Here is a 27,210-nt window from a genome sequence, read left to right as displayed (position 1 = left end):
CTTCGTGTGGACGTAGCCTTAGTCATTATTTGGGTAGCACACATATTCTGAATATCTTCGGAAGAATTCAAATGAGCCATTTTAATCTAGATTAATCTACATTAATTCGAAGATTACAGTGAGATTAATCTAGATAAAAAAAAAAATCAATCTATGCCCACCACTGATATATATATATATATATATATATATATATATATATATATATATATATATATATATATATTATTGTTTGATCTCTTTAGCAGGTTGGGAAATACTGAGTAAAGTGAGAAAATTAGATTGCAGAGTGAAGAAAATAAAACCATTTTAAAATGAAACAGAAACACTGATTCTTATCGAGTTGAACTATACAGGCCTTTATCTGAACAACTACTAATAAAACAGACACATATAAGGAAAAATCCAAAGTCCAAATTCAGTCCATTCAGAGTGACCATAAATACTAATGCAACATATCATAAAATGTGTTTTGGAGTCAGTAATTAACATTTCCAAAATTATTAGCCATCCAGATGAATAGATATCTGTACATTTGTAAACAAACTGTTGGTAAAATTATGTAAATAATGAAATAGAACTTCATGCAACTATTTGTCTTTTATCTACAGATGACAAATCAAATTTAATTTATACCAAATGGCTATGGGGAACACGACACCCCGTAGATTTCAATATTTCAAGTGGCATAAATAAGAATTTACTTAAAAAAGAAAAATGGGAAATCAAAAAGGAAACAACAAAAAAACCAAGTATCCAACTTGCATAAGTCAGTGTTGATTTACTGGACATCATAAACATCATTGACACATTTGACAATCCAAAAAGCACCAGTGTAGAGGGCAAATATGCGAATCTTCAAAAATATTTTTTAAGTTTGGAAGACAAACCAGGACACAGAATTCCCAAGGCAGGAGTCTATGCAGAAGCAGGAGTGGGTCGTGCTGTAGCTGAAGTGAGTGTATTGAAGGCAGATGCCAAGGGCCCAAACGCTTCGGCTGGTGCTGAAGCGAGTGCAACTGGAGCTGGAGTGATGGCTCATGCTGAAGTTGGAAGCGTTTCAGCAAAAGCTGGCCCAGTTGCTGCTAAACTGGGACTTGGAGTTGACATGGGTGCATCTATTGGTCTGGGTGGACTGGACTGGTAAATTCCTGGGAACTGGAATCTTGATTGGTCCAAAAACCAGTGTTTCTTTCTTGGGTTCAGAAGTGTCATGTTCAGTCATGTAGTCATGCAGATAATCAATGATATTTAATGCCTGTGGACCATGAGGAAGATAACAAAAATATATATATTTTAAAATTGTTTTAAAAAGCAAATTTGTAGAAAATTGAATGCTGTGATTAATGTTGAACTGAATCAGACCTTATTCAGTGTTATATTTTATTATTGTATTGTATTCTCTTTTCCTCAGTACTGTCATTCCCTTTGTAATGAGATTAGAAACATTTTTATGTAAAAAATCATTTTCTAAATAAATAAATCCCAACAATAAAGTCAATAAAAACCTTTGAAAATATACATTTACAATTCTGCTAAATGTGGTTTTTATTTGTTGAGTTAAGTTCATGAGTCCACTGCAATATGCAACTAATATTATTCCTATACAATCTTTCCATTATATTATAAATGGCATGTGGAAATACTGGTTTAATTCAGCTAGCATTCCTATGTATAACACTAGTTGACCAAACATGATCAGCAGAACTGACAGTCGGAGGGGAATATTGTCTTGAGATTGGACAGTGGTACAGCATCAGTGAGGCAGTTTGAGAAGAAACCATGTTTCAACACAACATCCTATTCTTTGTTCTCTCAACATCTTCAGCGACTGAAGACTGTGAAATCATTGGTGCACATGTAACATTTACATTTGCCCGTTAAAACATCACATTGGCATACAACATTGCTCCCATGGCAGCAACTAGTATTAGAACCTTATTTAAGGCCCTAAAGCTGTTAGGAAAGTGTTAGGAAAGGCCCTAAAACATCAGTGCCCAAGAGGGACCTCACACCAGTCCAGGACAGTGCAGATCCCTTTGAGCAGAGCTGGAAAAATTGACTCGGATAAGTCAATGCCTACATCGAATCACCCAATCAGGCTGTAATTGCTTGTAGCAATTCATGTGGTTATAAACTATGTTTGAGGCAATAAAAAGGAGCATAACCTCACTTAACATCCAGAAGGCAACAGAAGAGAGCACTTATTTTTGTCTCTTACTGAAGTCTATAAGCGTGCCAGTTTTCTTTTTTTCTTCGATGATGCTTTGCAGTGGCTCCTGTCTGCATAATTATCTGCAATGTTCTGCAAAATCAGAGCTTCTATCTTCTTTGGAAGGTGCCATGAAAATCTTTGTAGGCTTCGATGTCACAAGGCTTGAGCTCTGCAATTGCTGCAGTATCCACAATGGTCTTTCTGTCCATGCCTCATCTTAATGGCTTGCTCTGGGAGAAATACTGACAAAAAAACAGAGAGTAAACCACTGTTTTATAAATCAATGGAAGTCTGCTACAAGGAAATTGTAAATTAGCTCCTCTAGACAACAAAATGACTACCTCCCATTGTAAAAGTAACCTGACAATTCACTTGATATACGTTATTTAAATAAAATATTTGAAAATGCTAAAATATCAAAATAATAAAATACCTTGAGTATGTCGATGACTCCTTTGGCCCTGTTGTGGTTGATAATCATCTTTGACTTCTTGTCTTTTCTGTTGCTGATTTCAGCTTCCCTATGTTGTGTGCTCATTCGTGGAAAGTTTTATTTTCCCTTGGGACAGTAAGAGACCAGTGCATGTTTCTCAGTTAAAGCATCCCAGACAGCAACATAGTGCGGCCCATATCTGGATCACACATGTGGCTTACACGCAGACCAGATTTGGGCCAGATCTGGGCCGACATTATGTTGCTATCAGGGAAAGATTGTGGAAACGCTCCCTCCCTCTTGTTGAGAGCAGCTCAGGCCAAAAACTCTGTCTGTTTTCTTTCTTTCTTTCTTTCTTTCTTTCTTTCTTTCTTTCTTTCTTTCTTTCTTTCTTTCTTTCTTTCTTTCTTTCCTGACCGTTATGATTTTTCTCTTCAGTAGTTCTTTTCTATTGCAGGGGTCGACAAACTTTTTGACATGATTTTTTTCTTCACAATTACCATGCCATATCAACATCAACATTTAATATTAAATTGAATGAAATCACAGTATAATTATATTACAATATAATTGTTCAGTAAATTTAAACTGTTCATACACAACATGCATAACAGCAATATTTTAATTTTTGAGGACACATAGCAGCAAAGAAGCATTGAACATTAAATTAGTAATTTAATTTTAAAGGATTAGTCCACTTATATGAACATTTCCTGATAATTTACTCACCCCCATGTCATCCAAGATGTTCATGTCTTTTTTTTCTTCAGTCGAAAAGAAATTAAGATTTTTTGGTGAAAACATTCCAGGATTTTTCTCCGTATAGTGGACTTCAATGGTCTCCAAATGGTTTCAGTGCAGCTTCAAAGAGCTTTAGGCTACGTCCACACAAAGCCGGAGCTTACCCTAAACCAATCTTTTTTTTTCCTCGTCTCAAAAAATATCTGCATCCACACGAAACCACTCAAAACGATGTACTATACATGCCAGACCATTATGTGGCGCTGTAATTCTGCCGCAGAAATGCACTTAAAGCAGCGAAGAAGACTTGGAGCATGTGCATAAACCTTGCGCGGCGAATACAAACTTTAGCAAAGCTTAGATATAACACTTTATTTTGGTTCAGTAGCTTCTGCAGCACAAACGCAAGCATGTAGAGTCTGCTATTGCTGTTGTTGGTGCTGTTTTGTGCTGTTAGCGCGTCTGACTAGGGTCGACACGTGGGGTGATAACATCATCGTTTCAGAAAATATATGGTTAGGCTGTCCACATGACAACGCCAAGCCGGCGTTTTCAAATTTTTCCACTCTGGGACCCGGTTTCAAAAAATACCGTTTTCACCTTTCGAAAACGCCGGATCCGTGTGGACGAAATGCCTATCCGCTAAAAAATTTGTGCGGTTTCACAGAAATGCATCTCCGTGTGGACAGGGCCTTAAACGATACCAGATGAGGAATAAGGGTCTTATATAGCGAAACAATCTGTCATTTTCTAAAGAAAGACATGGACATCTTGGATGACAAAGGGGTGAGTAAATAATCAGGACATTTTAATTTGAAAGTGGACTAATCCTTTAGGATTGACACCTTGCACTTTTGTAGACTCCAGGTAGGTTGCAGTTCTGGAAAATGGTGGAGCTGGAGACTAAAGGGTTCCTGATGGTTTCACACTTAATTCTTCACCTTGATTCTTAATTCTTTTACAGTTTACATGTCTTTTCTTCTCCAGCTGATGTTAGCCAATCACAGCAGTAGGTGTTCACACTGAAGTCTTACAGCAGACACACCCTTTAAAACCAAATAAGAGGGCTAAAATCAGGTTAGGAAAAATGTCTTTTATTTCTAAATAATTAAACAAATTTATGATCCAAATATCATACTAACATTATAAGTGCACCTTAGGAAACATTATAAAATAATATAAAATGCACTTCATGACCCCTTTAAATAGACATGAATCAGGTGCTGTCACTCTAAATATGTGAGAGGGAACTTACTCAGCCCACCACCCGCCAAGCACCAAGCACGCAGTCATCACCTGTTTTTTCCCCCACTAATCTGTTTCACACTCCAGTACTGTAGGTGGCAGCAATGCACCTTTAAGTTGGATGCCAGCTGCTCTAGCCGTGGCTGCCAAGTAAGGAGAAGAAGAAGTGGAAGAGTATGAAGAAACCAACAGCAAAGACATTAGATAGAAGCATAGAAACAAACAAAATGCATAACGCGGCCACGGGTTTAGCCAGAGGGACTGCAGTGTGTTGAGACCTCCATTTCTATATGAGTATTCAAGTTAATCTAGAATAATATGCTTTTAACACAACATCTAGTCAACATCAGTACTATTGCTATAATTTGGATGGTTTAGTATCATGAGCCACAATTAAAGTCTTGTGACACTCATGCCAGGCGTTATTGTTGTTGTTGTCGAGTTTCCGCGTGCCGATTGCTTTGGGCCGGACCTAGTTAAAGTCCAGGGCTATTTTTTAGTCCCAGTCCGTCCCTGCTATTATGACTATTATGGCCTGCTTTACCACCCTTCCTAGCCACCTGAGCTCCAACTACTTCCCCTTTCATTCTGGGAAACATTATCAGCATTACTCACCCTCATTATCTTACTTGCGTCGGCTCATCTCTGAAGAGTGATCTCAACTACAGAGCAAAGTGCAGTAAACCAACTGAAGAGAAGATTTTTTTCCGGTAAAGCACTTACACTGACTATCTGACTACCTTTATACTGATGCCAATCTTTGCATTATGTCTGCATTTATTTATATCATTTATTAATTAATGGATTTCCTTTATTTGGTAGTGATCTATAATTGCTGGTTGGGCACTTTTAGAAGTGCTTTGAAAAGAGCATCTGCTAAATGACTTAAATCTGGGGATCCCGATCACATCCTGGAGTCTCCCAGCACTGCACATTTTGCATGTCTTCTTTGTCTGACACACCTATTTCAGGTCTCGGAGTTTCGACTAATGAGCTGATGATCTGAATTAGGTGTTTAATTAAGGAGACATGGAAAACATGCAGTTTTGGGGAGACTCCAAGAATGTGTTTGGGAACCCTTGCCTAAATGATATCGATCACTTTAAACATGAGCTGTTTGTTATATACTACATTCTCTAATTTCACAGACTAATTCTAGTTGATGATAATAATTTAACCAATGAAAATAACTACTATCGACATAATTACATGCAAAAGTGTTTCAACAACATGTTCGTAATAGCCTAATAATAAATATTGTAGCTAACGACGGTTTCCGATGGCAAAGTAGTTTAATTCCAATTACATGAATTTAGGTTAGAATGCCAATTGATTTTTGACCATTCTTTCTCTGATAGTAGCTTCGGTTTGGTCATGCCAGGGTTTCCCATCTACATTTAGCTAGAGTTGCTACAATAATTAGAGGTAAAGCTCACCTTATTTAGTTTGGTCGAGAAACATTCTGTTGTCCTAAATGGAAATTCCCCTTTTTAGCCCTTACAGTCTTGGCACTAGTTCAAGTGTACTTAGAGTTAGCCGGAACTTTTGTGTTGTCGGTATCTCAGGAAAAGCATCTGAAGTTCTTTTTGCCTTACAATATAATGAATATATAATATTTTAATAAATAAACTGGAAAGTTTGTTTATAGAAAATGTATGTAAAATCTAATATCATATCTAGTCTTGATTTACTATGTTTTTGTACAGGTCAATATCAGATCCAGAAAGAAGAATGTCTCAAACTGTCGTACCCGTGAACTCTTCGACGCTTGTCATCCAGTTTCAACCACCAACACAAACAACAGCAGCTGGAACTGGGACAAATGCTCCTGTGCCTGTTTATGTACAGGAGGTGGCGGGAGTTTCACCTCTTCATGGACAGATACTTCTAAAAGGCCATCCAAAAGCCCTTGGGGTGAGAAATTGTTGAGAAACCCAAATAATAGATTTTTATTTGTGTATGTCAGTGTGAGGTAAGGAAAGTACATGACTAAATTCTAATAAGGTCATGTGCACCACACATGAACAAAGCAAACACATTTTTTTTATTATTGAACAGTGTGGTTTATTGCCTTGTGACACTGCCGGGAAGACAGCAATATAAGATAAAGTTAATCATTTACAGAGTAAAATCATAAAAATGAATAGTGTAGTAAAGTAGTGAAGTAATGGATAGATTTTGCTCATCTGCGAATCAGTATTCATGAGAGTAGGTAGATATCTTTGTTATACAAGCATAAGCCCATAACTAAAGCTGTTTTGAATGTATATTGTTCCTCAAAGTGTAATATTGTTTTTCTTACTTTATAAAAGACTCTCTTGTCCTTCACAGACTGTCCAGATAATGATTGGTCTGTTCACTCTCCTGCTGGGAATCATGTCTACAGTTCATGGATCCAGCTTTGCCATTTTTGGTATTCCTTGGTATACTCTCATCGTAAGAAACAACTATACAATTAAGTGTTGTGTCTTTTTATACAACAGTTCTTTCTGGTTCTCGAATCTTACTGCCTGAAAGCCATGCGATATACTAGTGATAACAGCACTCCTACCTCTTCACCGTTTATAACTATTTTTTTTTTTCAAATACTATATTTGTACAAGGAACTGTAGTTTTAAAAGTTTTTTTTAGGCGAGAAGAGAGTTGTTTTGACTTGAAAAATGAGACTCATATTTAATCATAGCGCCTATTTTACAATTTGTTTAGACGTTTTCAGTGATGCAAGCTCCAGGCTGTCAGCGGCCGTTCAGTGCTCGTGTACCCGCTGAGAACAGCTTCATCTCGGCCAGTGCTTCGGGGATTTGCCGCTGGCTCTTATAGTGGTTAAACATGAGATATAATTAATTTTGGTTACATAAAATGGCCCGGGCAATCTTTGGCCTTATTAATCTATTACTTGTACCTGAGCAAATCGAATTGGGCTATTTTAAATTTAATAATTTAATATTAAGGCTATATTTAATTTGCATCCTGAAGAGCACTGCTTTTGTAAGTTTGACTGAATTGTACAATTGTGTTTATTTTGTATTGACATTTATAATGGCTTTTGTTGTTAAAGGATTAGTTCACTTTCAAATAAAAATTAGCCCAAGCTTTACTCACCCTCAAGCCATCCTAGGTGTATATGACTTTCTTCTTTCTGATGAACATATGATGAAAATGAAGTGAAGTGATGCATTTGTTTAAAAAAAAAAAAAATTATATTTAACAAGTTATGAAGTAAAATGACTTGCTTCCACCAGACCGCCTTCCCTATTAAAGTTGCAAAAAAAGTGTAAACTGGAGTCGCATCAGTGAAGCTTTTATCGTAAGTTGAATAGAGAAGGTGTAGGATGTAGTTTTCCGCTTTCTTCGTTCATTGAATATGGAAGGTGGTCTGGCAGAAGCTAGATATTTTACTTAATAACTTGTTTTAAATATGGATATATATATATATTTTTTTACATAAACCCATCGCTTTGCTTCAGAAGGCCTTTATTAAGCCCCCAGAGCATACATTTATGATGGATGGATGAGGATGGAAGCACTTTCTTCAGCTCATACTCATTGATCCCTATCACTGCCATTATAAATCTCAGATGCGTCAGGACATTTATTAATATTTTTCTGATTATGTTCATCAGAAAGGAGAAAGTCATATACACCTAGGATGGTTTGAGTGTGAGTAAAGCTTGGGTTAATTTTTATTTGAAAGTGACCTAATCTTTTAATTTAAATATTGTTGTTGAATAAATATTATTTTATATAAATATGTTGTTTTTGCTATTGAGAAAGGATCCATTAGTGTGTGATATGGATTGAGTGAAAGTTAGATTAATCAGTTATATTAGTTACAGTCGCAAGAGACTTTTAAATTGAAAGGGACTTTAGTAAACAAATGATGTTGTTTTAGTGCTGTTAAAGGTACAATATGTAATATTTTTGCAGTAAAATATCCAAAAACCACTTGACCATGGAAAGACCAAATAAGCTTTAATATATTACATGTTTCAATAGACAAGGGAACAACTGTTTTGATATATTTATAGACAGAAAACTAATTATTGTTATATAGCTCAACATGTTTAGTCTTATTGTTTAAATCTAATACATCAAGTCTGGGACATCATCACTGTTACTTACAACAGTCATTGTTTTTTTTTTTTTTTTTTTTCTTTTCAAAATGACATTTGAGTTCATGATTTTAATGTTGTTTTTTTGTGGCAGACTAAAGACTAATGACAGACTGTTGATCTTTGAATAAAAATATGTTTGGTTCAGGTTTGAAATTCATTATCTTTTATTATAGTCTACGCAGTCATAGAAGCTCGTCACCCCAGACCGCAGACCCCTTTTTTTGCAAAAGACCTCTGAACAACAGGCAAAACCGTTTGCGTTTTTTTATTTATTTATTTATTTATTTTTTATTAATTACTTACCCTGTAACTACAAGAAATAAGAGGGTAACCAATACTTTACATATTGTTCCCCTATACTTACACATACTTACTGTATAGTTACACTATAATTATTGAAAGTTATGCTGTGAATTCCTTGTAATTACGCGGTACTTTCTGGGCTGTAATCTAAAGCGTTACCAACACTTGCAGTCTGTATAATTCATAAACACAACTTCATTCTTTATAAATCTCTCCTACATTGTGTAATGTTAGCTTTAGCCCATTAGCTGCAGCATACTATCAAACTCATTCAGAATCAAATGTAAACATCCAAATAAATACTATACTTACATGATCTGATATTCTGCATGACGAACACTTTGTAAAGATCCATTTTGAGGGTTATATTAGCTGTGTGAACTTTGTTTATGCAATGTATTATAGAGTTGCAAGCTCGGTGGCGGGGAGCGCGAGCATTTAAAGGGGCCGCTCGCTGAATCTGCGCATATTTAATTATGCCCCAAAATAGGCAGTTAAAAAATTTAATAATAAAAAATATATGGGGTAAACTTCTGTAGCGTCTGGACCAATCAGGCACACAAAATTATTCAATATATTTCAACATTTTACCTATGAACTCACTTTATCAAAGTTCTGTGAACCCACCCCCCTAAAACTGCAACCAGAATCCCAAATGTAGCTAGCACACAGGCCGAACTAGGTGTCCTGTTACAGATATATGGTACTTTTATGATCAGAAAGAATGCTGTAGAGACTAGTGACTTTCTGAGAGGGACAAATAAACTCTCTTAATCCTATGTATTCTCTATATAACCACTTGGGAAATGTATAAACATGTATCCAATTTTCCCATCTCATGACTTTCCTATTATAGGCTTTATTCTATTTATTAATTCTCTCTTTTGAACTATTTTGGTATTAATGTTCCATAGTTGCAAATGTATAGATAACTGAAATCACACCAGTAGCATGTTTGGTATCTACGGACTCCAAATTTCGTTTCCTATTTGGAAATTTGTGTTACGTGTTACTAACTCTGTGACACATTAGTATTATAAGAATCTAGAAGGTTCTTTTCTCATTCATCCAATCCAGTGTCTTATGCTAATATCTTGCTACAGAACAAAGACTTATTGGCTCAGACACCTTAAGAGGGTGTGACATCTTCACCCCTTATATTCACTGATCACAAGATCAACTCTCTCTTCCTCCTCTTCTTCTCTTTTACTAACAAATGCTGACGTCAAGATGATGCTGTAAGAAGCTAGATGCTTCTAAGGAACCCCAGGCTTGTGCCAGGCCTCGGCCTAGACCTTCCATTCACCAAAGATCCTCTGAATCCAACTGGTTCTCTTTCATCAAGACAATATCAGCAAAGATTCAATGGGAGCCTCCACAAATTGCATCAAGACAGTTTTAATTCAACTTGGAGAGACATGCAAGTATCAAACTTAGTCTCATTATCGGATACATTGAGTATCCTTACCCCTTTTAAAGAAGTGCCTGTTAAAACTAAACTGATGGTTTGCTCAAGGCTGTTGATCTGCTGAATGTCCAACAATGCTGTAACTTCCTGCTTTCCTGTACTCTGCTTTAGCTCTCTCTCTCTCTCTCTCTCTCTCTCTCTCTCTCTCTCTCTCTTGGTAAACTGTATGCATGTATGTGTGTGAATGTTAGAGTAGTTTAAGTGTTTAGTCAGGTTAATAAAGTCTTGTTCATGTCTGTGTTTTGCGCTCATATGCTGGAGTCCCTATTCATGTCGATCCCAACTACATGCTTTTAGTAGTACTGTACAATAAGATTGTTATTTCCCATACCCTGGAAATGAACATTTCTTAGAATTAATAAACAATAAACACTGTGTGTTCATTGGACAATGGGTTAATTGATTGTAATATTAATTTATTAACTGATCCAAATATTAATAATTAATTATAACTAGTTATGATTAATTATTCATATGTATTTTGAGATAATTTGCTACACTTCACAGACACATTCAGAGGATACCTTAGACTTATATTACATCTTGTGAAAAAAGGTTCTAGGGCACCTTTAAAGACACTCCGTTGTTGGTCTTATTTATTTACACACTTGTGCTGTCGAACTGTTGTATAAATGCAATATCACACTCTTAGCCATGCGATATGCCTGTATATCAGCACAATGAGATTACATATGGCCGAATCACAGCCATGCTAATATATAGCTGTATATCATGGCTACAAGTGTGATACGAGTGTAATGTTACTTATAACACAAGTTACATATTCCAGCCAAAGTCTTGATTTGGTTCTTTCTCTCTGCTCTCAGTACATTTCCGCAGGATCACTCTGCATTGCTGCAGAAAACAAACTGCATTCACCCTCCGGTTTGTGTTTGGTATGTACACAACACTTATTTTTTTAGGGTTTAAACACCCGAGGCACTGTAACGTCTCGGTTACATAGGTAACCCTCGTTCCCTGAAGGAGGGAACGGAGACGTACGTCGGACAGACCGACGAATAGGAATCTCGCTAGAGAGGCCAATCTACTTCGAGTGTAACTAAACGAGCCAATGCACATTGGCATGCAATCATATGCATCAGCTGCTTGCCTCGCAGCGCGGGTATATAATGAGCAGCAGGTGCGTTGCATCTTCAGGTTTTCGCTGAGGAGCCGAACCGAGCAGGCGGCAGCATCAGCAGGACAACGCCTGTGGCGACGGGACGTACGTCTCCGTTCCCTCCTTCAGGGAACGAGGGTTACCTATGTAACCGAAACGTTCCCATTCAGTCGGTCACGTTCGACGTATGTCGGACAGACCGACGAATAGGAATCCCTACCAAAGCGCCACAGGAGCTGCCCCCACCTGAACCCCCTTGTCTAAGGACGGTGGGACCAGGCTCACACAGAGAGGGTCGATCACTGTTGTTCCCAAAACCCACTCAGTGCGACAATTGGATAACGCTGGGAAAGCGTAGCCTTACATGCAATAAGGAACGCTGCGGAAGCCATATCCTTCCCCGAAGGAGTTATATGGATAAGTACATATGGACTAACCTTGTAGGTTGTAAAACATATGGAAGAACTGGGGTGACTCCACTCGATGAGAGATGGGTTCTCCCAGAGGGAAAGACACGGGCTTCGTTTAGGAGCAGCCGTGGAAAAAGCCATATGGGATCCCCGTAGGGTCACACATATGGAACCCAGCCTAAATCCGGTTCTCAAAGATACAACGGAGTATAGGCCTGGCGCCAGACGCTCCGCCACGTCGGCTGCCGAAGGGTAACCGGAGGACTCAACAGGGTCTGCCCGCAGGGACTCTCTGGAGAATAGAATGCGCATGTAGCGCAGCAAACCGACACTAAGCCGGGGCCTCTCCGTGCCTCTGACCTGAGGCGAAAACACGGGAGGAGACCGGCTCGACACGAAGGCTATAGTATCTAGCGAACGTGTTAGGTGTCGCCCAGCCCGCAGCTCTACAAATGTCTGTTAGCGAGGCGCCACGAGCCAGCGCCCAGGAGGATGCCACACCTCTCGTGGAGTGGGCATGCAACCTGAGCGGGCAGGGCACGCCCTGAGCTTGGTAAGCCAGGGCGATGGCATCCACTATCCAGTGGGCCATCCTCTGCTTGGAGACAGCCTTTCCCTTCTGCTGGCCTCCGTAACAGACAAAGAGCTGGTCTGAGGTCCTGAAGCTTCGAGTTCTGTCTAAGTACAGTCGCAAGGCGCGAACTGGACAGAGCAAAGCCAGGGCTGGGTCTGCCTCCTCCGAGGGCAGCGCTTGCAGGCTCACTACCTGGTCCCTGAAGGGAGTGGTAGGAACCTTGGGCACGTAGCCAGGCCGGGGTCTCAGTACCACGTGGCTGTCACCCGGCCCGAACTCTAGGCACGATTCGTCGACCGAAAATGACTGCAGGTCCCCTACCCTCTTGATGGAGGCCAATGCCACCAGCAGCAAAGTCTTCATAGAGAGAATCTTTAAGTCTGCTGACAGCAAAGGCTCAAAGGGAGCAATCTGGAGTGCTCTGAGCAAGACCTGCTCCTCGTCCTCCCTGACTTTGCACAGGGTCTGTGCAAGTAGGCTCACTGGGGGAAACGCATATTTGCGCAGGCCCCGGGTCCAGCTGTGAGCCAGTGCATCTGTCCCGAGTGTTCCCTCGGTCAGAGAGTAAAACAACTGGCAGTGGGGAGGTTTCTGGTGAGGCAAACAGGTCTACCTGAGCCTCTCCGAACTCTCTCCAGATCAGCTGAACCACCTGGGGGTGGAGTCGCCACTCTCCGGGCAGCGCAGCTTGTGATAGCTCGTCGGCCACACGGTTGAGCACACCGGGGACATGAATGGCGCGAAGCGACCTCAGATGCTTCCGACTCCACAGGAGGAGATGGCGGGCGAGTTGCGACATGCGACGGGAGCGTAGACCACCTTGGCGGTTGATGTACGCAACGGTCGCAGTGTTGTCCGTACGGACCAGTACATGCTTGTCGCGAAGCAGGCCTTTGAGGCGGCTCAGCGCAAAGCGTACTGCCAGCAACTGGAGGCAATTGATGTGCCAATGCAGATGGGGTCCCGTCCAAACCCCTGACACTGCATGCCCGTTGTACGTGGCACCCCAGCCGGTGGCAGAAGCATCTGTGAACACCACAGCATGCCGGGACACCTGTTCTAGGGGCACTCCTGCCCGAAGAAACAAGGGGTCCGACCACGGGCTGAAGGTACGGTGGCACTCCTGAGTGATTGGCACCCGGAACGTGCCGCGTTGCCGCGCCCATCTCGGGACTCGGCCGTGAAGCCAGTGCTGAAGCGGTCTCATATGAAGCAGACCGAGCGGTGTTACAGCCGCTGCAGCCGCCATATGCCCCAGGAGCCTCTGAAAAAACTTCAGTGGGACCGCTGTCCTGCCATTGAACGTATTCAGGCAGTTCAACACCGACCGAGCACGTTCCTCTGTGAGGCGTGCTACCCGTTCGACCGAATCCAACTCCATACCGAGAAAAGAGATCCTCTGCACTGGGGCGAGTTTGCTCTTCTCCCAGTTGACCTGAAGCCCCAACTGGCTGAGGTGCCTGAGCACTAAGTCCCTGTGTTCGCACAACTGATCCCGAGACTGTGCTAGAATGAGCCAGTCGTCCAGGTAGTTGAGAATGCGAACGCCCTGTTCTCTCATGGGAACAAGGGCTCCCTCCACGACTTTCGTGAAGACGCGGGGAGACAGGGCCAGCCCGAAGGGTAAGACTCTGTACTGATATGCTCGACCTTCGAACGCGAATCTCAGGAATGGCCTGTGTCGCGGAAGAATTGAAACATGAAAGTACGCGTCCTTCAGGTCGATCGCTGCAAACCAATCTTGGGGACGGATGCACTCGAAAATGCGTTTCTGCGTAAGCATTTTGAACGTTAGATTGTGAAGGCTCCGATTCAAAACTCGCAGGTCCAAGATCGGTCGTAACCCGCCGCTTTTCTTGGGTACAATGAAGTAGGGGCTGTAGAACCCTGACCTCAAATCGGCTGGAGGGACCGGCTCTATCGCGTCCTTCGCCAGTAGGACTGCGATCTCCGCACGCAGAACAGGGGCATCGGCATCTTTCACTGAAGTGAAGAGGACGCCCCTGAACTTGGGGGGACTCCGGGCGAACTGAATCGCATAGCCGAGCCTGATGGTCCGGAGGAGCCAGCGAGACGGACTGGGGAGCGCTAGCCAGGCTCCCAGAGACCGCACCAGCGGCACCAAGGGGACCACCGGCGTACCCGCCGCGGGGCAGCGAGGTGGAACGCAGGGACGCGGCCCGGGAGGCTCTCTGTGTGAGGCGGCCCGAAGCGGGGTCACAGCGTGCTGTGCAACACTTACCTGCTTCCAGGGGTGGACAGAGGGAGCAGTCGAGGATTTGCTTACCTGCTGCTCGCTGCTGTCCGCTGGCGACATAAGAGGTGGATGAGAGTGGTGAGGTTCTAGCCCTCCCACTGCTCTCCGAGCCCTCTTCGGACCCGGAGATAAAGGAAACTGCTCTTTTATTGAAAATTTGGGTACAGCAGCTGACCGCCTCGGCAGGATGTGACTGATGGCCTCAGACTGCCTTTGTACAGCCGAGAACTGTTGGGCAAAGTTCTCGACCGCGTCGCCGAAAAGGCCGGTCTGGGACACGGGGGAATTAAGAAACCTGACCTTGTCGGTATCCCTCATGTCCGCAAGACACAGCCAGAGATGGCGTTCCTGGACCACCATAGTGGACATCGCACGACCCACTGACCGCGCCGTAACCTTCGTCGCTCGAAGCGCGAGGTCCGTCGCGGCACGAAGTTCCTGGAGAACTTGTGGATCATGACCACCCTCGTGCAGGTCCCTCAGTGCCTTGGCCTGATGGACCTGCAACAACGCCATAGCGTGTAAGGCAGAGGCAGCTTCCCCACAGGCCTGATAAGCCTTGCCGGTAAGATCCGACGAGTACTTACAGGCCCGGGAAGGGAGAGACGGCTCCCCCCGCCAGGTGGAGTTAGGGCACAGTTGCATAGCAACGGCCCGTTCCACAGGGGGTATGCGCGTGTAACCCTTCGCTGCCCCGCCATCAAGGGTGGTGAGGGAGGAGGACCCACCGACACGGTTTCGGGCAGTAAAAGGTGCCGTCCACGTGCCTGTGAGCTCCTCATGCACCTCCGGGAAGAAGGGCACTGGGGTGGGGGGCTGAGAACCAGCCCTGGCCACCCCGAGATACCAGTCATCCAACCTCGAGGGTTCGGGACACGGTGGAGGATTCCACACGAGCCCGACCCTGTTGGCGGCCCGGGAAAGCATAGCCATCATTTCCCCGAAGGAGGCAACTGCTCCGACTCATCCTCCCCAGAAGTTTCAGGCTCACCCTCCGATGCAGCGATCGACATCCGGTCGTCTGGGGGAGCTCCGAAGGAAACGGATGGTACACACCTCTGGGGTGGTCCACCACGTTCCGTGGGCAGCTCTACTGGCTGCGGAGCGCACGAGGGGGGAGGGTTCCTAGGGGGTTGGTTCCCCGAAGGAAGCGCGCTCACCGTTATCCTCAAGTCACCAGCCCCGCCGCTCGCAGCAACCCTCTGAGGAGGATTGGAGCGAGGCGTCGGGACCGGGACTCCACCCCTTTGCAGAAAGTGGAGTCTCGACCGCAACTCTGCGATGGTCATCATCCCACAATGGGTACATGACTCATCCACAAACGGTGCCTCAGCGTGCCTTAAGCCCAAGCACGCGATACAGCGCTGGTGACCATCCCGAGGCGCCAGGTAACGACCGCATCCAGAAACACACAAGTAGAACGACATCTTTAAAAAGACGCAAACTACTCGTGTTAGCTCTTTCAAGGACTGACTCTTTTAGGTGCTGAAGCACGCAGGGGAATAGCCGCTGCAGCACAGACAGGGAATGTGCAGCCTGTCGTGTGCACTCTCCTTGAAGGCGCTCCTCTTACCAGCTGTAACAACAGCTTTTTAGTGCTCTAGGCGCACCGTTTCACCAGCCGTGAGAACGGCCTTCACGCTGATTACAGCTTGCTCAATCAAACAAAAGGCAAAAACAAAAGGAGAATCGGCCCCGCTGCTGCGCTGTCTGCCTGCACCTCGCAACAAAGAGACGTCTTGAAGAGAGACTCGTTCACCACACTCGCTTTCAGTAGCTGTCTTCATGGAAGGTTTGGCTCCGAAGCGAAAAGCTGAAGATGCAACGCACCTGCTGCTCATTATATACCCGCGCTGCGAGGTAAGCAGCTGATGCATATGATTGCATGCCAATGTGCATTGGCTCGTTTAGTTACACTCGAAGTAGATTGGTCTCTCTAGCGAGATTCCTATTCGTCGGTCTGTCCGACGTACGTCGAACGTGACCGACTGAATGGGAACCCATGTGTGTTTGTACTCATTTCCTGTACAGAATATTTTAACATATTTTGTGTATTTGTCTGTACGTGTGCTGTGCAAAAAGCGAGGAAGAGAACTTGGTTCATTATCGCACACTATTCACTATGAGAAGCTGTTCTGTGCACACATGTGTGTGTGTTTGTTTGCTGCACAGAAAACAGTATGTGAGTTTTTTGAGATCAAATGGTTTAAAACCACATTAAAATGCGCACACAGGAACCAATAAGCCAAATTGAAATGCATGTTTTTTATTGAATCACCGGTTCTGGTAAATTTGGAATGGCTATATTTTCATTCTAAAATGAAACCGGTTCTCTATACCCATCCCTACAAACCAGAAATCATGTCTATGACTAAACTTCAAAATAAAAGATATGAAACAAAACCTAAAACAAACCATAACAGTGATTTTGCTGGCAAAAAGTTAGACGATATAAGTGAATTAAACAGTGTGGTAATGTTAATTTTTCTCAAATTGATCTTTATTTCCTAAACACAACAACCAAACTTAATGGAACTTATAAATGTACTCGGTTACGTACGTAACCTCGGTTCCCCGAGATACGGGAACGAGTACTGCATATGAGGAAAAGCTCCTTTTTCCCTCCTCGCTGAAGCCTTTTTCAATAGTGCAGTGTAACTGCACGTCTATTGGTTCAAAGGAATGAAACTCTTTGATCCAATGACGGCACGGTGTAGTCGTTTGAGCCTATGACAAAACAGCGTACCAACGAGCCCGCCAAAACGGGCGTGGCTTATAGCCATATAAGCAGGTGTTTCACCATAGAACTCGGTTTATTTCGACTGAAGCAACGACACTGAGCCGCAGTGTCGTGGCACTGCATAAAACGCAGTACTCGTTCCTGTATTTCAGGGAACCGAGGTTACGTATGTAACCGAGTACGTTCCCTTTCGATACTTTCACTCATGGTGCATATGTGGAATGAATACAATCACGCCGTGCCATGGCAGGCAATGAGAGGAACTCGGGCGTCTAGGGGCCCAGCGGATACGTGAAGGGCCAAGGGCCGTCGAACCCTTATGTTACACTGGAGAGGGAAGAATTCCGACAGAGGTGCGGCGATGGGGCTCGACACGAGGCCGTTGTGTCACACTGAGAGAACCCGAGCATGCAAGGTCGGGATATCCAAGTTGTAGAATCTGACAAAAGTGGATGGCGAGGACCAGCCGGCCGCCTCACAGATGTCTTTGAGTGAAACACCACTAGAACACGCCCATGAAGAGGCCATACCTCTAGTGGAGTGTTCTCTTACTCTTATGGGGCAATCCAGGCCCATAGAGGAGTAACATAGAGCGATTGCGTCAACTATCCAACAAGAGAGGCGTCTGAGAGATGGTGTGTAGCATGTTCCCGGGGAGGCTTACCGGCTCCCAGCAAGGAACCAGAGGTGTAGAGCCCACAGTTCTGGCTGTGGGTGCCAGATTGTCCTGTTCGCCTGAGAGAGGAGATCCCGTCTCAGGGGAATTGGCCAAGGGGCTTTCGTGGAAAGCCTGAACAGCTCCGAAGACCAGATTTTGGTTCTCCAGAGTGGGGCCACCAGGAGGACTCTGTGCCCGTCTTCCCTGATTCGCCTGATGACATAAGGGATCATCGCAATCAGGGGAAAGCCTTAAAGGAGGAGCCTGGGCCAGTCGTGGGCCAGCGCATCCATCTCCTTTGAGAAGTAAGTTGGGCAGTGAGAGTTGTCTGCTGAGGCGAAGAGGTCGACCTCTGCCCTCCCGAAGATCACCCAGATCTTTTGAACTGTCTGGGGATGGAGCATCCACTCATCCTAGGGGACATTGCTCCGAGATAGCATGTTTGCTCCCAGGTTCAATTTTCCAGGTATGTGCGTCGCCCTTAGCGACCGCAGCCTGGGCACTGCCTACTCAAGGAGGCGCTTCGTCAGGGCGCATAAGTGGCTGGACGGCAGGCCTCCTTGACGATTTATGTAAGACACCACCGTCATGCTGTCCAACTGGACCAAGACATGGTGTCCTTCCAGGAACGTTTGGAACGAGAAGAGGGCACTCTGGTGAGACTGCAGCCCTCATATGGACTGAGTCGAAAACTGCACCCAGGAACGTGATGCGTTGGCTGGGGAGCAGTGAGCTCTTGAAAAAATAGCTGTAAAATAGCCAGGCACTGAAGGTGGCTGAGGACCATGGATCTGTAGCGTTCTAGCTCGGTACGAGACTGGGCCAATATGAGCCAGTCATCCAGAATCCAACTCGGATTCCCATCTGTCTCAGAGGGAGAAGCGCCGAGTCCATGCACTTCGTAAACGTGCAGGCAGCTAGGGACAGCCCGAAGAGAAGGACCATGTATTGATAAGCTACACCTTTGAAAGTGAATCTCAAGAATCGCCTGTGATGGGGGGGTATCTAGATCCAGCGAAAAGAACCAGTCCCCGGGACGTATCTGTGCGAGGATCTGTTTCAACGTTAACATTCTGAACTTCCATCTCATGAGGGAGTGGTTCAGAAGTCTGAGGTCTAAGATGGGTCTGAGACCGCCATCTTTCTGAAGTAACAGCTGTAGAACCCCGACTCGCTCTCTGCAGGGGGAACGATTTCTATGGCTCCCTTCTTTACAGAGACATCACTTCTGCACGGAGGACATGAGCGTTGTCCGGTTTGACTGAAGTGGGAACCACGCCGCTGAAGTACAGGGGTCTTCGGACCGTTGTACAGGGTCTTTAAACTGACGTGAATGGAAGAAGAAATCTGCTCTCTTTTTGACAATTTAAAAACTTTATTGTGTTCGCCATGAGAACGGCGTTTTGCGTGGGCGCAGCCACTGTGGACCCAGGACGCATAACAACACTTTGGTCCCCAACACCCGGAACTGAACGAGGTGGCTGGGGAACTGTGCGCAAGAGCTTTTGGGGTGCTTTTGGCCGCGGCAAGACCTTGCCCCATCCTCTTTCTTCCCGTCAGATCAGGAAGACGCCAGAGGCGTCGGGTCCAGCACTATTCTGGGCCGTGGACCCTGGTGTCTCGGGAGCGTGGAGCGTCTAGCTGGTCATGCCCGCTGTCGCTCCTTAGGTGGCACTGCTTGCAATGCGGAAGGGGCAGGTTTGCTCTGGTGCTGGGTCGGCGCAGACTTGGGCCGACTTGCAGTAGAAGAAGCGCTGGAGTGCTTGGGCAGGAAATGTGGCATGGCTTGGGACGATTTCTGCGCGGCGGTGCAGTTCTCAGTAAACCCCTCCACAGCTGGTCCGAAGAGACCGGAAGGCGAGACTGGAGCATCCAGGAAGGCCATCTTGTCCGCTTCCTTGATCTCCATTAGGTTGAGCCAGAGATGTCGCTCTAACACAACGAGGTTTGCCATGGATCTCCCGATGGCTTGAGCCGTGGTTTTTGTAGCACACAGGGCCAGGTTGGTGGTGCTGCGTAGATCGCGGAAAGCTGGTGCGTCAATCCCACACTCATCCAGGGAATGGAGGAGTTTGGCCTGGAACACCTGGAGAATGGCCATGGTGTGAAGCGCCAATGAAGCTTGCCCAGCTGAAGAGTATGCTCGGCTGGTAATGGCGGAGCTCGTACGACAGAGCTTGGAAGGGCCCTCTTTCTTTTCCAGCCCACAGCCGTGGGAGGACAGAGGTGAGCAGCCACGGCTTCGTCCAGCAGCGGCATCTGCTCGTAACCCTTCTCACATGAGCCGTCAACCGAGGTGAACCGAAGTTCGCAGGTGGGCTGAGTAAGGAGCGCGCCATGACTTCGTCAGCTCCACGTGGACCTCGGGGAAGAAGGGGGCAGATCGCTGTCGGGGGGTCTGGCGGCATCCCGGCAGATACCACTCGTCCAGCCTGCTGCGAGTCGGCTCTTCAGGTGGGGCCCAATCCAAGTCGAGCTCCTCGACGGCCTTTGAGAGCACGCAGAATAATTTGTCGTCCATCCCAGGCCTAGATTCGATGGGCTTCAATGACAGCAGGGGGGCGGGCGGGGTCCTCATCGCCGACCCATTCCTCCATCTCAGATGGCACAGGTGACATGGAGTCATCGAGCGGCACGTCCTCAGATACGCCAAAAGAGATGAGGTCACTCACTTCCACCGAGAGACGCAGGCGGGTGCTGGGCCGGCGTGAGCTCTCTCAGATCCGAGTGCTGAGCCCCTCTACCCCGCTGTCTCTTCCTAGCCAGCTCGTGGGAGGAAAAAGACGGGAGGGCGTGAGGAGCGGGACCACTTTCTTTGAAGAGAGCGATCCGCAAGCGCAGAGAGGCGAGACTCATGCACTTGCAGTGCAGGCATGAAGTCTCGGTGGGCGCGGCTTCTGCGTGGGGCTTGCCCAGACATCTGATGCACTCACCTTGGCCGTTGTCGTCCTGCAGAGGGTCTCTGCAGGTGCCACAACTGCGCTATTGAAAAAGGCTTCAGCGAGGAGGAAAAAAGGAGCTTTTCCCCATACGCAGTATGAGTGAAAGTATCGAAAGGGAACCCGGTTTCACAGACAGGGCTTAAAGTAAGCCAAGTTTAGGCCTTAGTTAATCCCTTAAACCCAAAGTTATTATCAAATTACTAAGCAACCTCTGACAACAATGACACATAATATGTATCATTTTAAAGCTTTTAAAGGATTAGTCCACTTTTAAATAAGCTTTTGCTGATAATTTACTCATCCCCATGTCATCCAAGATTTTCATGTCTTTCTTTCTTCAGTCGAAAAGAAATTAAGGTTTTTGATGAAAACATTCCAGGATTTTTCTCCTTATAGTGGACTTCAGTGGCCTCCAGATGGTTGAAGGTCAAAATGACAGTTTCAGTGCAGCTTCAAAGGGCTTTAAATGATACCAGATGAGGAATAAGGGTCTTATCTAGTGAAATGAGTGGCCATTTAAAAAAAAAAAAAATACAACTATATGCTTTATAACCACAAAATATTGCCTTGAACATCCTTCAAAATTCTTAAAAACGCTTACGCTGTATGTCCTACGCCTTCCCTATTCGACTTACGGAAAAAAACAAAACTGCCACCGCATTCGTTCCATAAGTACAATAGGAAAGGACATACAGCATAAGCGTTTTGAAGAATGTGGAAAGCGGAAGTACGTTCAAGGCAATGTTACTTCACGTGAAAGTATGATTTTAAAAATGCCCATCAGGGGCACTAAACAAAACCTTGGTTCCAAAGGCTGTAACTTTTTATTTCTTTATGTGATCACCACAAAATTTGAACATGTAAAAAGTTTTCTTTCAAATGATACCAAACTTTTGACTCTCCTTGCTAGAGATAGAGGACTACCTTGGAGGACTATGGATATTTTTAAATATACAGTGAATGTGTTCGTCTGAACGAAGATAGTCAGTCATATAAACCTAGGATGACTTGAGGGTGAATAAATCATGGGGTAATTTTCTTTTTTTGGTGAACTATCCCTTTAGCATGGTAACTGAAGGATTGGTGAAGTTGAATATGAATATGAAAATATGAAAAATGAATATGAATCTTATAATATGATTCAGCTACATTAAAAAAAAATAAATAAATAAAATTTCAGTGACTAATGACATCAAATTTGAATGGCCTACCTAAATGTTTAACACATGTCCACATATACCCCATATATTTTATATGATTTTTTTTTATCTTACAACAGTAAAAAAGGATTTCAAAAATTTGTGTTAAATTTTTCACTTCCTCATAAACTGGCTCTAAAAATCAATAAGAATAGTGGAAGTTGCTGCAGTAGGAGAAGCCACTGTATATAATAATATTCATATATTATAAATCAGCGAAACGCAGTCATGCAAGACAGTTCTGGCAGGTAATTATACCAAACCACTTTGACGACAGACTTTGCTTAGACATGTCAGAATGATCAAAAAAGAATTTCATATGCTGTGCAATGAGATCATTCCAATGGTTAGTCCAATTTTACTGTGTCATTGCAAAGTCACATGACGTTTTTTGATGCGCATTGAGGAATTTATTTTGTAAATGTGTTTCCATTGTAGTTTATTTCGTATTGGATAAAAAATGTATCCGAATCAACTGGTGCATACGGTTTTTATGTGCATCTTGGCATTTCCATTCAGGATTTTTTTAAGCAATATCCCAAAATGCAGATAAAAATAAGTGGAAACATAGCTAGTGAAAATTGACTGGACTTTTACATGAAAACCACATTATTTCTTAAATGATACATTTCAGTTTAAATGATCCATTAATCATCCACATAAGCCATTGGTGCTTGGACCCTGATAATTGATGTGGGTATATTTTATTTATTTATTTATTTATTTATTTATGTAAAGCAGTGTATTTTCATTACAATCCATATACCTTTTACATCTGTGTTAACATGGTAAAGTTATTATTACTTTAACCTATTTTGTTGTTGTTGTTTTTCTACCTACAGGTGAAAGGTTCTCTGGGAATGAACATTATTAGTACTATAACTGCAGGCCTTTCCTTTATCGTAATTTCAATAGATTTTCTCCAAGGGCCAATGAACACTTACTGCAGAGATGATTATTCTTGTTATGATATTGAAGCAAAGTATAAGGTATGTCACCAACTTCTATATTCAAATGTATTTATTAATTACAGTAAGATCACTGTGTGGTCAGAACACTTGACAAAAGTCAAGCCATAATCTGCACCCATCTGTCCAGTCTTTTTCCAACATTTTCAGAAGTAGTTTATAGATCTCTTACTATTACTGATCATTTACAATGCAATCATTGACATTATACATTAATATAAATATGTTGTATTACTATATGAACCTCAAGGATATTAGATTCGGAAATGCTGATTGTACCAGTGTGAGTGCTAATTATCAATTATTTTGTCATTATTGTTTTTGCTCTCTCTCAGACTCTCTTCTTTGGAATCAGTAGTGTATCACTGATATTCGCCACCCTTGAGTTTTTCATCTCCATCTATCTGTCAGCATTTGCCTGTAAAGCCACCTGCTGCTGTTCTACTCCACAGGTGAGTGATGCGTCAAGTTTTTCAGTTATTTACTGAAAAATAACTAAAATACAGAAATTATTTTAATAAATCCAAATTAAAGCATAAGGTTTCACACCAGGACATTTCAGAAGGATTTCTGTCTTTTGCTTTTTTCAAACAGTAAGTAAGGAAGCTTATCATATATCTTTTTTCTTGCAGATATCGGGGGTCAGCAACAATTCAATGCATCACCTTTCTGCTGAAAATCCTCCACAATACAGTGAATTAAAGAATGAATGTTAAGTTAAAGTGGGACACACATGAGTTCCCCAATGATTTCCTGTCCATTATCTCTAATGTCCTTATATTAAAAAGAGCATGAAAGCAAAGGACAAATCACTTGATCAGTTAATAAGATTTTTTTAGTCACAAATGTATAAACACTAAAGGTGTAACCAGGGCTTGAAAAAGTTACTATCCACTCTGCATTTTCAATAGCCACAATTTGGGAAATTTCTTTTGTATATAAACAAAGTTGACTTTGGCTTGCTAAAATTACTTGATTTTGAGTAATTTTACTAATTTTATCTAGATTTAAAACCTTTTCAAACTTTCAAATGCAGATAGATCACCCAAATCAAGACTAGTCCTACATGGTATGTATGGGTGTGCAAGGGATGGGTTATATGACAATAATATGATAGATTTTATCATCTATATTATTTTATAAGTTATTTTTTTTAGGCTATATAAAAAGAACAAAGACGCAAATTAAAAATAAGACATATTTAAGCATTTAAAGCTTAAGCCCAAGCATCCTATACTTGAGAGTGTGAATGCATGTATGAATACGTGTACTGGTATTGAATACATGTACCGTTACACCTCTAGTAAACAATAACTATTGAAGACTAGATACTATTTCATAATAGTAATAGCCACTCGACTGCATTGATACTTTAGTGGATCCCAAATACAAGGACAGGTAAGTTCAGTATGAATGCTATGATAAAACTTTATTATTCTTTATGTAACCCTGAGTAAACTTGGGTTAATAAAACCTGTCAATGATTAAAAATCTGTGAACATTTTAACTGGACACATACAAATGTGTTCATTACTGTTGTTATTTTTTAGAGTGTGAACCTATATTTATAATGTATGCAAACATGGTGGAGCAAAACCATTTTTTCTGATTGGCTGTAAAAGTTTTAGTCCCACCTTCCATACAGGAAAGTGCACTCTTATTGGTGAGTAAAGATTCATTAGGGCAAAAGAGAAGATAAATCAGTGAAGAAGAGCGGTCACAGAAGTTTTTTCCTACAGTGATTACTTATTCATAAAGTTGCTACTTATGCTGGGTGTTTTCGACAAGAATTTACTCTATGAGTGTTATGCTAAGTATCATGTGAGATGACATTGTTTAAGCCATTTTTTATTTTATATGTTGATTTATCAAACAGGATTTTTTAAGTGCACATCATCTATGTATTTTCAGTTCACACATTGGATTTGGCCTACCCAAATTGAAAAGCTTCCCATACCCACATAGAGTGCTCTAAATTTTTGTGTCATTGTACAGAAAAGCCTTTTAAATGTACATAAACCACTGCTGACAGTGATAAAAAAAATTATAGTATGTTGTCTGTGCTGTAATTAACCCAAAAAAGAGGTGTGCTTTTATTTAATTTTTTGTTATAAATTCTTCCTTGAAAGTGTATTAAGTCAGGCAGACACTTTTATATGTTAAAAGCAATGTTTTAAAATCGATACGTGTCTGTATGTAGTTTGTGAAGAACCAGAGAAATATGCTGACGAGACGTTGTATAGGTCAATACGCGTGTGGCTGAGTTTTGAATATATTGCAGTTCCTTAATAGAATTATCAGGAAGACCAGAATAAAGGGAATTGCAGTAATTAAGCCTTGACGTAATAAAGGCATGGATAAATCTTTCTGCATCAGGCAAGGATAGAGAAGGTCGAAATCTGGAAATATTTCTGAGATGTAAATGCACTGCTTTCAAGACAATATAAGGTTAAAACAATGTAAGGTTAAAACATACAATATATTGAATTATATGATTATAACTTTATTATACATTTCTTTTGCTCTTTCTGCTGAATGTAGAATTTAAAATTTTAATAGTTTTAATTATCATTACATTATTAATCAATGTCACTGGTAAAACGTTTCAAAGCGGTTTCAAAATCTGTACACATATCAGTTAAAAAGTGCTTGTGCACAATGCAAACAAGAACATTTAACAATATAAAAACCAATAAAAATGCCTAATAAAACCATAATCATAAGCAGTTTGTTCTCTTTATGAGAAGAGCTCTTTCAATCAGACAGTTAAAATCAATTTGATAATGAAAATTCAAAAGGAACTCACATGTGTCAAAATCCAGCTGTCAGACATTGATTTCAAAAAGTGTACATAATAAAAGGTATGTGAGTGCATCCAAGAGCATGAAATAAAGTCGAAGATAGTGATAGCATGCTCAATTGCTGAAAGAGAATTAAATCAACCAAAGTCAATGGCAAGTGCCCAACTACACAAACACTGATCACCATAATGGTGACTTCAAACAGACTTCAACAACCAATGTACGATTTTTTTAAAATATTATCTTATAATAGGGATATATTGAAGTGTCAGGCTTGATTTCCTGGTTCCGTGGCCGGCTTTACCACCCCTCCTAATCACCAGAGCTCCACCTACTTCCATTTCATTCTGGGAAAGAGTATCAACAATTATGACAACAATTATTGACGTAGAATTTGCCTTATCTTATCTCTGTTCAGTTCACTTGAAGAGTAACCTAAAAAGAGAGCAAAGTGCAAAAGATTAGATTTTTTTTTTTTTTTAGTAAAACAATATTTACTTTTGCACTGTTAAAAGTTTAAAATGTAAATTAAATTAAAATGTATGGTAACTGGGAAGGGACATGTTCAGTTTACTTTTTTGTTTTTGTTTTGTCGTGGCCGTGACATAGTAAGTCATGGGAATGTCACAGTACGCTGAGGCCATGACATAACTCGTGGGAACATTCCTGAGATAATATGGGGGAATGCCCAAGCGTGACCGGTATCTGAACAACTGTAAAATCGCAGCAAACGTATTGGCCGGTGACAGCCTATGATGTTTCATTCAGGGTTTTGGTGTGTCCTTAATTCTTAAATTTGGTTTGATCAAATTTAAGGCCATAAAAAGTATTAAATGGTATATCAAATGTAATTATTTTAAGAGGTCTTAAATTTGGCTACGCAACATTAGTGGTTTACATCACTTAAAAGTGAAATTTCTGTCATTTAGCCTATTACTCACTCTCATGTACATCATCTTTGAAACACAAATGAAGATCATCACACATTATGTTCTTATTTGATTTTTCCACCTTGAAGAAA

At 42.4% G+C, this 27,210-nt stretch overlaps 1 protein-coding gene and 1 long non-coding RNA gene across 6 annotated transcripts in view; one reads left to right on the top strand and one right to left on the bottom strand.

The window, feature by feature from the left end:
- LOC137024857 (membrane-spanning 4-domains subfamily A member 8-like) overlaps positions 1–26,188 on the top strand; it is a 29,412-nt gene extending 3,224 nt beyond the window's left edge. Inside the window, exons 1-7 of one of the 2 annotated variants that reach the window (XM_067392801.1) lie at positions 5,244–5,344; positions 6,341–6,548; positions 6,966–7,070; positions 11,348–11,416; positions 23,263–23,409; positions 23,724–23,840; positions 24,021–26,188. In XM_067392801.1, the coding sequence (XP_067248902.1) occupies positions 6,366–6,548; positions 6,966–7,070; positions 11,348–11,416; positions 23,263–23,409; positions 23,724–23,840; positions 24,021–24,104 (705 nt within the window). In that variant the 5' untranslated portion in view covers positions 5,244–5,344; positions 6,341–6,365 and the 3' untranslated portion in view covers positions 24,105–26,188. Of the gene's footprint in view, positions 1–5,243; positions 5,345–6,340; positions 6,549–6,965; positions 7,071–11,347; positions 11,417–23,262; positions 23,410–23,723; positions 23,841–24,020 lie in introns of those variants that run through there. The other variant, XM_067392800.1, reaches the window with a different exon arrangement.
- LOC137024861 (uncharacterized) lies at positions 1,121–26,803 on the bottom strand. Of its 4 annotated transcripts, none has more exons than XR_010895777.1 (5): positions 6,385–7,105; positions 4,645–4,777; positions 2,649–4,435; positions 2,222–2,457; positions 1,121–1,258 (listed from the first exon to the last, which is right to left on the bottom strand). It is a non-coding gene; the product is annotated as an uncharacterized lncRNA (long non-coding RNA). The 4 variants fall into 4 exon arrangements; XR_010895774.1 differs by lacking the exon at positions 1,121–1,258 and adding an exon at positions 26,195–26,803 and having other exon boundaries at positions 2,320–2,457; positions 6,385–6,542; XR_010895776.1 differs by lacking the exon at positions 1,121–1,258 and adding an exon at positions 6,071–6,224 and having other exon boundaries at positions 2,320–2,457.
- Positions 26,804–27,210: the final 407 nt, after the last annotated feature.

The sequence above is a fragment of the Chanodichthys erythropterus genome, chromosome 8 (genome assembly GCF_024489055.1).
Source record: "Chanodichthys erythropterus isolate Z2021 chromosome 8, ASM2448905v1, whole genome shotgun sequence".
In the NCBI taxonomy this organism is placed as follows: domain Eukaryota; kingdom Metazoa; phylum Chordata; class Actinopteri; order Cypriniformes; family Xenocyprididae; genus Chanodichthys; species Chanodichthys erythropterus.
The sequence above is the reverse complement of the archived record's forward strand: the minus strand, read 5'-3'. Positions and strand labels throughout refer to the sequence as shown.